This window comes from Vipera berus (assembly GCF_964194415.1).
Source record: "Vipera berus genome assembly, chromosome: 6".
Classification (NCBI taxonomy): Eukaryota; Metazoa; Chordata; class Lepidosauria; order Squamata; family Viperidae; genus Vipera; species Vipera berus.
The window spans coordinates 49,530,759-49,546,895 of record NC_138208.1 but is presented as its reverse complement, the minus strand read 5'-3'; the positions used below and the strand labels follow the sequence as shown (position 1 = coordinate 49,546,895).

Below are 16,137 nucleotides of genomic sequence, written 5' to 3'. Positions count from 1 at the left end.
TTGCCTTCAAATTTAATTGTCAAGTAAAGATATATCAGAAGTTTTAAAAGTGTATAAAAGAATCTACTTGCAGAATCCTTCAAACTGATGGAAAATGTGGCCACTGTTGTCTATGATTTGCAGTAACAATAGCCCTTAGAAAGAGTAATGAAAGAAATACAACCTATGTTGAAAGCAAGAAATCTTAGTGTATTCAAAGAATAAATCTTGCACTGGATCTAAATAATCTAACAAAAAACACCCAGTCTTGGAGCAAAGAAACTGAATCTATAGACATTAAATTAACAGAAATGGAATAACAATTAATTGACATAGCAGAGAGCAATATCAGAAAATGTATTGCCACAAGATCAGATAAATGTGAGGTAAATGTAATAAAAATCAGATAAATGTAGTATTCACCATCTTTCCTCACTGTTCTATATTCTGATTATTCCTTTGGCATTTGGAATTCAAATAAACTCAAAAATACATTTAAAAAGTAAGTATCCTGATAAAACAATATAATATTCAACACCCATTACAAATAAAAGATCAAAGGCTATGCAGCTACATATTTCATTTTTTCCAAGTCATGAATATCATACTTAATCATTGGGGAATGGGGTGTATAAGGGAAACATTAAAGTTATATAATACATTTACAAAGAGCCTTGGTGGAGCAGTGGGCTAATGCCTCCTTAAGTAACACCAGCTGCCTGCAATTAGTGCAGGTTCGCATCCCACCAGGCTCAAGGTTGACTCAGCCTTCCATCCTTCCAAGGTAGGTAAAATGAGGACCCAGATTGTTGGGGGCAATAAGCTGACTTTGTAATAATGCCGCTGGGGGGGCGCGAAAGCCCTAATAAGCAGGCATATACATAGAATGAAGGCTATTGCTAAGCACATTGATTTATGCTTAGATTGTAAGCCACCCTGAGAAGGGCGGGATATAAATGGGATTAAAAAAAAATAACAGAATGTGAACATTTGCCCCAGTTTGGGAACTTCTGACAGCAAAAAGTCTGGATTGTCTACATTAGCAAATCACCTTGCAACCATGTTGGAAAGGATTCAAAATGAGGGAGACATGTGTGATAGAATTTCATTTGGAAGCAATAGACCTTTAAGGATGCAGAACTACCCAATCACAAATAAGCAGGACTCATTTTAAAAAACCCAGACTTTGGTGCAATTCTTTAGTTTCAACATTGCTAGATATTGACTGATCTTACTGGAGCTGGAATGAATAATTATTGTTCTTCAAGAATATGGAACATTAAATCTATGTATGCTTCTAAAACTCTCATTATCATGATGACCTTTATCTGGGTGAAATGGTGCATCATAAGGCAACAGCTTTTAACCAAAGTATCTCAAATGGGCTAACTTACAGAATGTATCCAAAGCACAGGACCCATCACTCCCAAGGAATTAAATTTGGAGAAATTGTGCTGCTTCAATGCTACTGGCTGCTGCTGTAGAGCAGCTGCTGTCATCACATATCTTCATTTTCTATGTTCTGTGACAGTTTCCCAGCCAGTCTTGCAATCCGTCACTCTCTTCAACACCCAGCAGCAACCATTTATTAAAAGGAAGGAAGATGTCTAATGTTTTGTGCCAGCTTCCCACAAAAATGGGGGAAGTTGAGAGGAATTCAGAAGCTGTTTCTGCTCCTACTGCTTTTTTGCCCACCCATGGTAATTCTCTTTCTCTGTTTAGGTAAGGAAATATCTCTGAAATGATAACCCTATGGGTTATGGGTTGCCTACCGTAGATTCCGTTGTATAAGACTACTTTTTAACCCATGAAAATCATCTCAAAAGTCAGGGGTCGTCTTATATGCCGGGTGCTGAAACTTTAGGGACAGGGCTGGCTGGAAAACCTGGAGCAGATCTTCCATTTAGTCTGCGCAGGGAAAGCGGGACCAATTGGAGTAGAAGCTGCAGTCTGTGATTTTTTACAGGCTGGGGTCTGGGCTTTTTTCCTTCTAAAGTTGAAGAGCAGCTGTAGGCAGGTGGGGAATGCAAGAGCAACTTGAAAGGCAGGTGGGGAATGCATAGCCAGAGCAGCAGCTTAGCTCTAAGGACACATTTGACTCAGGAACTGGGCGGGCTGGCTGGAAAACCTGGAGCGGATCTCCCATTTGGTCTTTTTTTTTAATCCCATTTATATCCCACCCTTCTCCGACATATAAGAAACGATTGCTGGAATTGGGTATGTGTAGTTTAATGAAGAGAAGGGCGAGAGGTGACATGATAGCAGTGTTCCAATATCTCAGGGGTTGCCACAAAGAAGGGAGTCAAGCTATTCTCCAAAGCACCTGAAAGCAGGACAAGAAGCAACGGGTGGAAACTAGTCAAGGAGAGAAGCAACCTAGAACTAAGGAGAAACTTCCTGACAGTTAGAACAATTAACCAGTGGAACAACCTGCCTCCAAAAGTGGTGAATGCTCCAACACTGGAAGTTTTTAAGAAGAGACTGGCCAGCCATTTGTCTGAAATGGTATAGCGTTTCCTGCCTTAGCAGGGGGTTGGACTAGATGACCTCCAAGGTCCCTTCCAACTTATTATTATTATTATTATTATTATTATTATTATTATTATTATTATTATTATTATTATTATTATTATTATTATTATTATTATTATTATTATTATTATTAAGTTTAATCCACTTGCACTGTTTTATGTTTACATGTTTGATGACAAACAGCCTTATGTTTATAAGTGACAGTTTTCCTACTAAGTACCTGCATGTCATAAGCATTTGAATTAAAATTACCATATTAAAATCAAATCTGATGTTTTTTAATTTTTATTTGGTGTGCGTTGGAAGAGGGGTAGTCTTATACGGTGAGTATAGCCCAAACCCTATAATTTAACAGGAAATGTAGGGGGTCGTCTTATATGCCCAGTCGTCTTATACGCCGGAAAATACGGTAGTTAATTTTAAAAGTAGATTTATTAAAACCAAATTATTATGGAGAACATCATTGTGGCTTATCTATGTTTATTTAATTTTAATAAAAGGATTGATTTCCTTCCAAAGGAATATGCACAGGATAGAAAAATAAAAATGTTTTTAATTTATAAATCTGTAATATTTCAAGAACAATCTAACAATTCATCAATAAATAAAATACTTCAATTAAAGATATTGAGGTGACAGACAATATAAGCAGAGTTGATTGTGGCTGAAGGTTCGTTCTCCAAGCTTGTGGGATGGTTTCCAAATGTTTCATTACCAGGCTAGGTAACATCTTCCGCACAATTTAAGGCATGTCTGTGTCACTGTTCTTCAGGTTTGGGTGTGTCAGGTGAGGGTCTTGTGATGAGTCATCAGGTATGAGTCCTCAGAGAGAGGCTGGTGATGGGTCTTGTGATGAGGAGATTACATCAGGTCAAGGTTGTGAACTGCTGAGGGGGGGAGAGGGGGCTTGCATGGATTGGTTGTGTGTTGGCGCTGTCTCCTGTTGGCTGTGTGATTGATTTGGATTCTGAGGGTTGATTGTATTAATGACGAATATATTTTTAAAAGTCTTATTTATTACTACAACTATTTATGTGATGTGATAGAATGTGGGTTTAAAATAACAGTAATAAATGAAAAGTTTATATAGAAGGGCGTTATTTTCTACCCTTTGTTTCCATCTTTTACTGACGACTTATCGTGGTGTAGATTTATTTTGGATAGTTAATAAATTAAATAAATTAAATAATCTTTTTAATTAACTAAATGTCTTTAAAAATATATTATCTTTTTTAATAAGAACCATTTAGGAGGCAGAATAACAAGCACCCTGTAAAATGTCATCACCTGATAAAAAACTAGGAAAGCTGTTCCAATAGAAAATAGCACTCTAAAATTAATGCAATCAACCCTGCGTATTGTCTATCTCCTGGATATCTATAATTGAAGTATTTTGTTTATCGATTAATTGCAACCCTGCGTATTGTCTATCTCCTGGATATCTATAATTGAAGTATTTTGTTTATCGATTAATTGTTGGATTTTTTCTTTAAATATTACAGAGTTATAAATTATAAACCATTTTTATTTTTCTATCATGTGCAAATCTAACCATTTTCAACTGAGAACTGAAGTTTGTGTCTTAAAAATGCTGCTAATTTCAACTTGAAGTCTCTCTCCCTCTTACCCTGAAGCCACAAATCTTCTGACTTTGCTTCCCTTCCTGTTGCTGGATGACTTGGGAGGGATGCTCAGTGGAATTGCCCACATTAACAGACAAAAGTTTCAGAATGTTGAAAGCCCACAGCACACACCCGTGGAGAGATTTGAGCTCTATCAATCTTTTCAGAACATAGAGCTTGTAGGCAAATATGTAATTAAAACATATTAATATATCATTATGTGTGCCAGAAGAGATAAAGATAAGTTGTTCCTTTAAAAGTAAACGACAGGTTAGTCCTTCCACCCATTCAGCTATAATTTAGAAAGAAGCCATATTTGGTCATTGGAAAATTCTCTTACCTCTTCATGGTAACCCTGCTCATCCGCATTTGTGTATACAATTAATACATTAAAATAATATTGTATTTTTATCTACATGGCAGTTGTTGCTTTTTAGATTATAGAGATATACTAACAATTCCTTATTTGTTTCATTTTAGAGTTCTTAGTTCCATGCTTCTTCTTTTTTAAAAAAAGTAGAATACAATTCATAAATGAAATTTATTTACGTGATGATAGATAGGTGTATGTGGCTATTGTGTCCTTCATTTTGTCTCAGTCAACTCTGCTGAGCTACAGCCTTCCTGGCTCCTTTTAAAAGCAAAAGGATTTTTTTGGTTTTTAATTTCTATTTAATCCTTATTAATTTTAACTGTTTTATATTGCCTTTTTATCATTGGTAAGTTGCTGAGAGTCACTTTAACAGTGAGATGGGTGGCATATAAATTTATTTGTTTGTTTGTTTGTTTAAATCAGGGAAGATGAGTAGCAAGAACAGGCACCAGAGGGCAGAATTCAAAAAAGTCAGTATGGTAGCCACAATACTATATACAATATACAATACACAGAAGCTCTATTTTAAAATGTGTGGCATATGCCAGAGTTCCCCAACCTTTTGGGCACCAGGGACTAGTTCCATGGGGAGAGGTTTTTCTGCTGACCGGAGGATACGTGGTTTTGTGTGCTGCCTGTATCCACGGATGGGGCTTTGTTTGTTTGTGTGGCCCAGTTGCTGGCATGCTACGGTCCGATACCAGTCCACGGACTGAGGGTTGGGGACCAATGGCATATGCCATCTTGACTTTTTTGATCATCTCTTTGACAATGCCTCTGACAGGCATTGGGGGAGGGTTTCAGAGTGCTGGAAAGAAAACAACAGTTCCTCCATCCTCTCATACAAATCAAATGGGCATAAAATCCCAAAATTGTTGAGAGATTTGAAAATATAGAAAACAACAGCCTTTTTTTTTACAAAAGGAGAAAAACTTGGGGGAAATTGGAAGACAGCATTTTATTAGTAAAACTTAAATTGTGACCTTCAGAATTCAATTTATGCATTTCTGTTTCTCTTTGAAATTGTAGAAATGAAAATTTAGAATGTGTCTCAGGCTGGGTTAATGCTTATTAACCCAAAGATACATAGGTACTTCATTTATTTTTGCCATTTCCTTGGCAATGAACTGTAATACCAGGTTTTTCCAGCAGATGTCCTCTTGTATAAATTTAATGATCGAAATCATTTTTAAAAAGGTAGACACAACTATCTGCCAAAAATTCCAGCTTTGCCTTAAAATTGATAACTTCTTTTCTGTATTTATTTCGTTCTATAAATATGTTAGTCTTCAGTGTAATATTCTCCAGGTGTTTCAAGACAGGGATCTGCAGTCTTAAACATTGCTAGCTATTTACCATATCGAGAAAATGGCTGGGTTTACATGAAGACTTTTAGTGAACTTTTAACCTAGTGTATCATGTAACTTCTAAGTGAACCAGTAAAATCCTGTTGGAGCAATATATTATTAGCACAAACCAAAATGACATAAATATTGAACAAGCTTCAGAGTTATGCAGCACACTTAATCAGACAATGTTAAAGCAAAGAGGAAACAAAACAACAAACATGGGTTTGTTATCTTGCTATCCAAGCCTTTGTGTGATATTGTCTATATTGCTAGTTTTTAAGTTCTCATTGTTAGACTGAATTTTACTGTTGCCGTTCAGAATTTTTTGTAAATCATACAAGGCCCTTGGGATACAGTGGAGGAGTATATAAATATTTGTAAAAGTATTAAATATGTGCTTTGGCTACAGTTTTAACATAGATCATACTTCACGAGTCTGTAGTCATTTTCTGCACTACTGCTTCATTATCGAGGCTTTAACACCAAATTAAGTTATCATTATCTATAAAAAAAATTAGTTTTGTCTCTTCCTGCCAGGATATGTTTGAGGAGTTGATTCTCTAAGGCATTCTCTGTCTCCATACCTTTGCCACCATTATAATATGAAGCTCTTGAATCTATACATTAAGCTAACAATATTTGTAAACAACTTAAATGTTTGGGGCTTTTAAAATTTATTTTTGAAATGTTACTATGTTCATTTCGGTAATGTTTTAGGGTCATGATTACACCAAACATGCATTTTGATACCTAAACAAAATAATGGGAGGTTATTAAAAATGTTTTCAGAGCTGCATGCAGTTTTGTGAAATACAACTGCTTCTACAACTTGAAAAAAAAACCAAGAACAAATTGAAAATTAATTTTTCTTTATAGTTTATTCTAATGAATGTCTTTCATACCAAGTTGTTATTAATAATTTAAGTTAATTCACCACCAATGTGAGTTGTCCAATATTTGTTCACATGTTTGTGTTTTGCTTTGCTTTAGAATCTCCAGGTGCAAGCTTTGGTCACACAGTTAAGCTAAAACTACTCATTAAAATACTGTCGTCATAGTCTCAAATTTCAAATGTTAAACACTTTTTTATAACTGTTCTAAGAAATATGCAAACAATTCCTACATTGCCAAATGTGCACATATCAGGCTTTGAAAGAATCCAGCTAGAATGCTACTTACAATTTTTCTGATTGTTCAAGGTTAGAGTAGATGAATCCCAAGCTTGTATATGCCTTTCTTGCAATGCTTAATCATTTGCATTCATCTTTCATCAAAGAGGCCCTTCCACAGATCTGGTGGAAACTGGTGGCAGTTTCAACATGCCACTGCCTTAGAATCATAACACCAGAAGAGATTATTTGCATCACTATGTCCTACTCAGTGTAGCAATCCAAATTAAAATGACACAGTAGGTAGCTGTGCAGTCTGAATAGTGAGAGACTATCTTTTCTCTAATCCTTTGTATATTAAACTGCTCTTAATATTAGCAAGTTTTTTTTTCTCATTTCAGTTTCATGCCTGCATTCCTGTAAGTTAAATCTCAAATTCCACAACCTGCATTCTGGTGACATTGTTTCATGTACTGTATTTCAAATAATTGATAAGGATAAACATAAGAAATCCATACAAATTGGGAATGTCATTTTAAATAGTTGAATGCTTTATGATGAGGTGATTGAAGGAAAATACTGTATATATTATTTTATAACCCAGGTTAACTGAATGGTAGGAAGAAAAATTAAAAAGGGGATAATACATTATGTTGGGGAACTAGCTCATACGTCCATTAATATATCTGCATTCACAGCATAGTAGGTAAAATAAAACCACAGTGGATATATTAGAGACTAGAGCAGTGTTTCTCAAACTTGGCAACTTTCAGATATGTGAACTTCAATCCCCAGAATTCCCCAGCCAGCCATCCTGAAAATTGGTCCACGCTAAGATGCCAGGTTTTAGAGACTCTAGATAGAGTAAGTTCTTTGGGGCAGATCCTGCAAAAATTTTGTTGACTAAGAGAAGTTATCTGAGTTTCCTAACACTGCTTACAAATGACAAGTTGCCAAGAGTAACTTAGGAAATCCAGTTAGCTTCTCTTAGTCAAGAAAAATTGTGCAGGAGCTGACCAAAAGAACTTACTCTAGCTAGAGTCTCTTAAACTTGGCATCTTGAATGGTAATGAGTTTGAGAAAACTCTTGGTTTCAGTTTTGAATGAGAAGACATATAATTATAATTACTGAAATACAAATTACTTTTTCTTCTATCAAACACTAGCTTTAATTAAAATAATACTGTTAACATCATTATTGTGTTCCACAGAATCAACAGTTCAATATAACTTAGAACAACTAAGTGCAACTTAGTTTATGTGTGTTTGTATGTATAATGTCCAGTTTTTGGCATAGGTTAACTCAGCTGGCTTCTGAAGAACAGCTATCCATCACAAAACATAAAAGCATACTTCAGGCATTGAGCTGCATATAGATCAAAAGTTTTTTGAAACATTAGGCTACGAGTCTTCTGAATGTAAAGAATGGAAATGTCACATTAAAGAATTACTTATTCAAATCCAATGCCAAGGATCATTTTACGTACCTTGAATAGAAATTCACATAAAAATATTCAGCAAAGTTTTTTATTGTTGTTATCAAAAGCATAACTATAAAATTAAAACCAGAACTTTACTGCCTTCCCCTTTGATTTCCTATATTTAGAATGACAGAGGCTCACCAAAGTATCTCAATACTTAATACTGGCTGAGTGACCCTGGATGTGGAAGAAGAACAAGAGAGGAACAGAAATGTAAGATGCTGCTGCCTTCCAAAGGCCTTTGTCAATACTGTAGGTCTAAAGCAGTAGTAGCCAAAAAAACATATAAACCTGAATCAAGCATTCTAAATCCCTTCCCCTAGTGGTAAAATAAACATTAAAATAAATAGAGATACCATAACACATTGACCTAAGCCAGGGGTAGGCAACCTTGGCTCTTTTATGACTCGTGGACTTCAACTCCCAGAATTCCTGAGCCAACCATACTGGCTCAGGAATTCTGGGAGTTGAAGTCCACGAGTCATAAAAGAGCCAAGGTTGCCGACCCCTGACCTAAGCCAAACACCTGCCGTTGGAACCATACTGCTTTGTCCTAGCTACTTGTAGAGTTGATTTTGTCCTGGCTAGTTGTAGAGTAGGGTGGTTATTTTTTTAGATATTGTCATGTTATAATATGATAGATAAAAACAAGATATCATGTAGCTAATGTATTTTTTATTAAAAGTACTTTTATGAAATATAATTTAACTAATCTGACACTTTCTTATAGCAATTCAAAACATGGATCTAAATCCACACATTTGGCTTCTATTCTTTATGACAATTAAGATATGATGTCATACAATTTAAAAGTCAACATATAATTACAGTACATAGTATTTAAAAAGTAGTTTGATTAAATATGTCATTTGCTTTCTAAAAAGAGGAGAGAGGACAAATAAAGTGACTTTTTTTTCTTCTTTGTATGCATATTTTTGCTCCCCCAGAATTCCAAGAGCTTCATATTCGAATGGAGCATCTCCTTGCTGATGCTGAGAATTCTCCAAAGGACCCGATTGTTGGCCCAGCTGGTGTCAAATCTCAGGCAGTTCAAAGTACATGATAGATGAGGTCAGAATGAGGGGCCTCAGGAGAGGCTGACTGTGATTCAGGACTGGCAATAGGAGAAAGGGGAGCAGTGTCCTGCGGGGAGAGCCCCTCCTGATCCGAGGAAGAGATTCTATCCACTATGCTGGATAAACAGTCCAGGCTGGAGAGGGTAGTGCTTGCTTCTGAGAGGTAGACTGAGGGAAAGACAAAACAGCACTTAGTGTAAAGAGATACCGAATCAGAGTTTGATGCTACTTCATCAGACGGTCTAAGCCAGCCACTGCAGATGTCATGCGTGCTCCTTTAAATATGCCATCTCCATTAATAAAAGAGAATCCATTATTTCTCTCTTTCGAGCTATTTGCCAGCTTTTGTTAATGCATGGAAACATGCCCTTTCCGATCATTTCAACTGCCTAGAATTACTCCGGTGATTGAGGTGACATACAAGATCCAATGAATATTGGAGCAAATCTGACTGGGGTTTAGGAAACAATTTTCTGTTTATGTGAAGCCAATGGTCAGCCTGTTCTCTGCAGCAATTTTTCTAACATCCTCCAAAGCTTTGTATTTCAGTTCTAGGAACAATAATCAGAAGAATCAGCAACTGATTAGGAATTCTGTAAGATACGCTTTAGAAAGCAGAAAAACCTAACCAACATTTCAAAGCTGCTATCATTCTGTCTCTTAAGTATAACTTCTCCCACCTAAGCATACTCAGCTCCTTCCATTTTTGTTTATGGGATTTGATCCCAGAAATTACATAAAATAGTTGCATACTATTGTATACTGTTTGTGTATTCAATTCTGGACACTTTTAAAGAGAAAAGTAGCTAACAAATATTCCAATCTAATGCAACTGAGTTTCTCTATTCAAAGTCTACCATGTACTGCTAGACATTGCCAGAGCAACTACTGGATTATTCTACCTGGTTGAGTATTTCCATTTTCATGCTCATAATGCAGCCCTTGGAGAGTGAAGATCTATGAACCTTACCATTCTGGAGATCAGAGCAGTAACTCTTGCTATAAGTGCTGTTCCTTCTGGACCACAGGGGGCTGCTGCCTTCAGTCTGAAATAGACAACAAGCCGTGAGGCCAGGACTTTCTATATACAACTAAAGGCAACGTCAGTTTGATTCCACCTGCCAGGATACCTGGAAAGAACAATGAACTTGGACTGATGCCAGGAATATCTGGGGTGCTTATAAGTACAGAGCTGAATGCAGTCCAATGAAGTATCACAAAGGATGCTTTCTGGCTGTGCAGTTGTTTCATCTAATGGGCTCAAAATATATCAAGTTCACAGACTCTGCTCTTGATTATTTTACACATAACAGATGAAGTTTGCCAAAACATTTAAAAATTGAGGTGATCATTTTAGGCAGCTGATTTTTGATGTTAGTTACTTAACATATTCTTTTAATAATAGAGAAAAGGGCATCTGCAGGATTTTCTGCCTTGGGAGTCAGAATAACAATCAGGCCACACAGTGCAAGTTGTCCAGGTTTTTTTTTCTTCCCTATTTTGTGTCTGTGCCCAAAGACAACATTGGGTTAAGTTCAATGATATATGGCAGATGAGGTTCTGATATACACTAGTGTCATTTGAATCACTAAAATCTTATAATAGGTTTCACAATTTCAGTATCTTATGCTTTGCTTCTGATTTTTGCTACCATAATAAGAGTACAGCTTCCTAGCACAGATTAGCTATGATTCTATTATATAAAATACCTTCACTGGTTGCATGGGGTATCTCCTAATTATGTGGTTTTTAATAAAATTAGTAATAACAGTACTAACAAAATAAGCATTGTTACTATTATATAATGATTACACTTCAGATGGATTAGATGCTAGGAACTCTACTGAGTGAAATCTGAGCCCATATACAGTATTTATGTGCCCACTTCCCAGGGTCTAACTGCCCTAGCCATGTCATGAAAACTCCTTTGCATAACAAGCTAACTAACCAACCTCATTCACACTGTAGTACTTATTTATCTACTTGCATTTGTGTGCTTTCAAACTGCTAGATTGGCAGGAGTTGGAGCAAGAATGGGAGCATTCCAGGAAAATATGACTTTTTGCTAAGCTTTAAACGCAAGCACATTTGGCATCTCTAAAGAAGACTGAAAAGAATGTGGCATATAGACCATAGTCAAGGAGAGAAGCAACCTAGAACTAAGGAGAAACTTCCTGACAGTTAGAACAATTAACCAGTGGAACAACCTGCCTCCAGAGGTGGTGAATGCTCCAACACTGGAGGTTTTTAAGAAGGGACTGGACAGCCATTTGCCTGAAATGGTGTAGGGTTTCCTGCCTGAGCAGGGGGTTGGACTAGATGACCTCCAAGGTCCCTTCCAACTTTATTATTATTATTATTATTATTATTATTATTATTATTATTATTATTATTATTATTATTATTATTATTATTATTATTATTATTATATCTGGGAGGGGCGTGTTTCTGGGTGTTTTTTGAGACATGTCTAAGTCTTTTCATTGTTTAGTCTGTTGCATTTAGCTAGCAAGGAAATGATAGATGATAAGATGACAGATAGATGATACATGATAGATGATAAATGATAGACAAATATAGATGATAGTTCAGTCAGATGCTGATCTTATATGCATATTTTGTATCATGTATTTTCTATATAATATTGTTGCTTTAAATTAAATTATCTAGCTAGAATCTTCTTGATTTGGGGCCGGGCCTAAATCTAATGTTGGAATTATAATAATCTCATGTTAAATTCCTATTAAGGTAATTTCTGCATTTTTTGAAAGATAATAATGTACACATGCATCAACATGTGCATATAACTGTGTAACACATGTAAAGAAAATTTCTTTATTAGGACTGCTCAAAAGTCATTATATATATTGCTCAAAAAAATAAAGGGAACGCAAGATAAGACATCCTACTATTAAATACAGTACATTGTGTTGTTTAAGTGTTCCCTTTATTTTATATATATATATATATATATATATATATATATATATATATATATATATATATATATATATATATATATATATATATATATATATATATATATATATATATATATATATATATATATATATATATGAGATGTTCATGGTTAACATCAAGTAGACTTTACTGTGGCTTGTTTGTGCTCTCTGCATCTTCCACAGCTTCAACCTGACCTAATGAGTTTTCTGAATAAGGGTTTTGAAACAGTTAAGAGCAAGGCCCATCAGAGTCACTTTAGAACTGAAGCAGACAGCTTCTTAGCAGTTAAACTGAAGCACAACTGGTGTTTCACTCAAGTTCAAACAGGGAAACCTGTTGATGTCATGAACTTCAAAGCAAACACTTTAGCAGACTCAGGGTCAAACTCTTGCCTTCAGGGATCTGTAACTTCAGCAAACAATACAATCATATCCATGGATTATCTGAATAAATCTCACCAAGTAAAATCCCCACCATAGCCTTACAGTTGCAACCTCAATTTTCCTAGAATCACTACCTGCACATTTTTTAATCAGAACAGCTCTGTGATTTAAATAAACAGATTTCTACTCACCAGCCCTGAATGTTAAACCAAGAGGTCTGACTCTAGAATGGATCTGGCTAGATCACTTAAATGCCCCCTTCCCATTAACTCCCCTGGGAAAACAGGGAAATCTGGTGCAGAATTACAGGAAATTGATGCAAGCAGTGAGATGCAGTGCAGTTTACTCCCAGAGAAATTAGTAGAAGAATTTTCTAGAGTCATTTGAAGACTGCCATTTGATAAGATTGCTTGCAGGAAATTTAAAGGATACAGCTTGCCTTGCTAACCATCTTTTTTTTTTACACTGCAACCTTACAGCTCTTCCTCAGGAATATGAGTCAAAATATATAGTGTTTCTCAGTTCCAGGAACTTTAAGATGTGTGGGCTCCACCTCCCAAAATTCCTCAGCCAGCTTGGGAGTTGGAGTCTACACATCCTAAAATTGCTGAGGTTGAGAAACCGTGCATTAGATAAATGTTCAGGAGATGCACTTGTAACACCAGCACACAAATCAATCTATTAAAAATATATATAACAGGTTAATTTCATTATCATTCTTTTTTTGTATCCAGGAAGGCTACCTAAAGGATCATATATTCAGCAAGCAGAATATGAAAACAAAGTTTTTCTGTAGTACAAATTTTGAGTGAATAATCTTACACCGCAGTAGTTACATGCAGCATAAAGAGATATTATGTGTAAGTGGTCCTGCATAGAGTTGCAATTAATGGGAATATGCTAAGCCACAGAGCAAACAAACGGACTCCTCTGGAAATTTGTCTCCCCTTTCTATTTGCAGAACATGGATGAGCTGCTAACAATTCATTTCAGAGGATTGTTGAAAGGAAATATCAGAATCTTTTTTTAAAAAAAATCCACATTAAGACACTCACAGTGATCCATCACTGTGGTTTTGCGGACATACCACACAAGCAGCACAATCTTATTCCTACTTACTGGAAGTACTCCCTCTCAAGTCAGAATTATCTGCTACCCACTAAAGTTTTACATACCCTGTGAAATGAGCAAAGTGGTGGCCCAGCCAAAGAGAAGCAGCTGAGCACCACCGATTTCCACTCGGCTCAGGAAAGGAGCTGGCTTCCCCGGGGGGAAGCTGCCGCCTTAGGAGCCATCCCCATCCTTGCACCCCCAAACATGCCCAACTGCTTCCATATTCAGCAGAGTCTGCCTCTGGGCTCAGGCATCGACCTATCGATGGCCCTGCGCTGCATCTTGGGAATTTCAAATCCTGCCTCAATCCCTGGAAAGCTTCGCTAAAACCCTGCGGTTGAGAATGAGTCCCGGGCTGATACGGAAAATAACCACAAGTATTTTAAAAAAAAACCAAAACCAACGAAGCAGGAGGAGGGGAGGCTGCAACGAGCAGCCCGGGCTTCTCCCGGATCCCCCTCGGCCCCAGTTAGCCCTTCCAAGCCTGCCGGCCGCCCTTGCCTGCTCTCGGGCCGGAGGGACGGGATCCGGACCGTCCGTTCCTGGGGGGGGGGGAGGCAGGCCTTCCTTACCAGGCCATCGGAGCAGCTGGAGTTGGGACTGGGGGGCTCGGAGCAGCCGGGCGCGGGCAGCCCGTAAAAGTGTTGGACCTGCTCCCGCAACAGCTCCTGCAGGCTCTCGATGTAGCTGATGGCGTTGCGCAGGATCTCCACTTTGGGCAGCCGCTGGCCGGCGCCGTTGGCCGAGGTGCAGCGCTTGAGCGCCTCGAAAGCCTGGTTGACCTTCTTCAGCCGCCGCCTTTCCCGCAGAGTGGCCGCCTTGCGCCGGTCGCCCGGGCTCGCCTTCTTCTTGCAGGCTTTGCAAGCCCAGAGCAGGCAGGGGCCGGCCTGCGAGTGGCCCGTTGGGGCGCGGACGTGTTCTTCGCCGTCCGAGCTCCGGGGAGGCTCCGCCAGGGGGTCTCGGAAGGAGGCGGGGGCCACCGTCTGGCCGAAATCCTCTTCCTCCTCCTCCTCGGGGCAAGAAGGGGCGTAGGGAGAGCTGCCGTAGAAGAAGCCGGCCGAGGGGGGCGAAAACGGACAGCCGTCCATCACCTCTTCCATCCTCGCCGCTGGGCTGTGAGGATGCTGCGAAGCATCGACGCTCTGGAACCGGCCGAGCGTCTCCCGGCTCTTTATATCCCGGCTGGGTAGCCTAGCCAGCCCGCCCGCCCGCCCGCGCAGCCCTGTCACGACCCCTGCATGGGGGAGTCCCTTGCGCCCCCCCCTTCTCTCTCAAGGGGCCCTGAGCTCCTCTGGCGTGGATTGGCCGCTGCCTTTTTCCAAGGCGCGGATCCAGGAGGTGCAATTAGTAACACTTTAAAGATCACAGCAACAGCAGCGGCAAGAAAAACACACACAAAAAAAAAGCGCAACCAGGAGGCGAGGCCGCACTGCGGGCAACCCGACGTGGAGTTGCCGCAGCGAGTCTCCCCACCTCCACACACACACACACACCCGCAAAAAAGCCAGGAGACCCGAAGAGGAGCCGAAAAGTCCTCCCTGTGGTCCGGCTATACTACTCTGCAGTCAAAGGGACTCTTAGGAAGAAGCTGGTTGACGGCCTGGAGAAAAAGCAAGCCTCGGTCCTTTAAAAATAAAGGAAATCAAAGTTTATCCATATAAGATTAATCCATAGCAAATAATCGCAATGGTGTTTTTTTGTCTCTCTCTTTTCATTCTATTACTATTGATTAGTAACTGAACTGTATCTTTCCATAAAAAAGACACAACTATTACCCCGACTAATATAGAGGTTATAGAAGTAGACGTCGCTTTTAGTTTTCTATTACTGCACCTATTTAAGCGGGGGGGAGGGGGGGAATACGTTTTGGTTCTTTCTGGAGCGAAAGGAAATGTTAAGGATAGCGGGCAACTGAAGCGAGGCCCTGGAAGCTCTGCTCGCAGTTCTCATTGAACAGAGGCTGTTGTGCAAAATCAAAGCTGGGTTACTAAACCAGAGTTCGCGGGTGGCGCGAACCACAGCCAAAGCGGACTTCCGAGAACTTTTCATTCCGACTTGCTCGGCCCTAGAATGCCTTTCAGAGCCTGAGCAGGCAGGACGGGGGGGGGGGACTCACTTCCCGAGTCTGGGGGAAGCGACAGGGCTGCCCGGTCCTT

General features: G+C 38.8%; 1 protein-coding gene across 1 annotated transcript; it reads right to left on the bottom strand.

Annotated features, from left to right (window-relative positions):
- Window positions 1-9,168: 9,168 nt before the first annotated feature.
- MYF5 (myogenic factor 5) lies at window positions 9,169-15,139 on the bottom strand. Its single transcript, XM_081330258.1, has 3 exons — window positions 14,554-15,139; window positions 10,492-10,567; window positions 9,169-9,689 (listed from the first exon to the last, which is right to left on the bottom strand). The coding sequence occupies exons 1-3, from the start codon at window positions 15,079-15,081 to the stop codon at window positions 9,496-9,498; spliced, it is 798 nt and encodes a 265-aa protein (XP_081186384.1). The 5' UTR covers window positions 15,082-15,139; the 3' UTR covers window positions 9,169-9,495.
- Between the last annotated feature and the right edge of the window lie 998 nt (window positions 15,140-16,137).

Bases quoted from the DNA above. Each gene is read 5' to 3' on its own strand.
- MYF5 (XM_081330258.1), bottom strand. From the start codon at position 15,081: ATGGAAGAGGTGATGGACGGCTGTCCGTTTTCGCCCCCCTCGGCCGGC. The intron at 10,568-14,553 runs GTAAGGAAGGCC...TGTCTATTTCAG, and splicing joins CCAGCTGCTCCGATGGCCTG to ACTGAAGGCAGCAGCCCCCT. The intron at 9,690-10,491 runs GTAAGGTTCATA...TCTTTCCCTCAG, and splicing joins CTGCTCTGATCTCCAGAATG to TCTACCTCTCAGAAGCAAGC.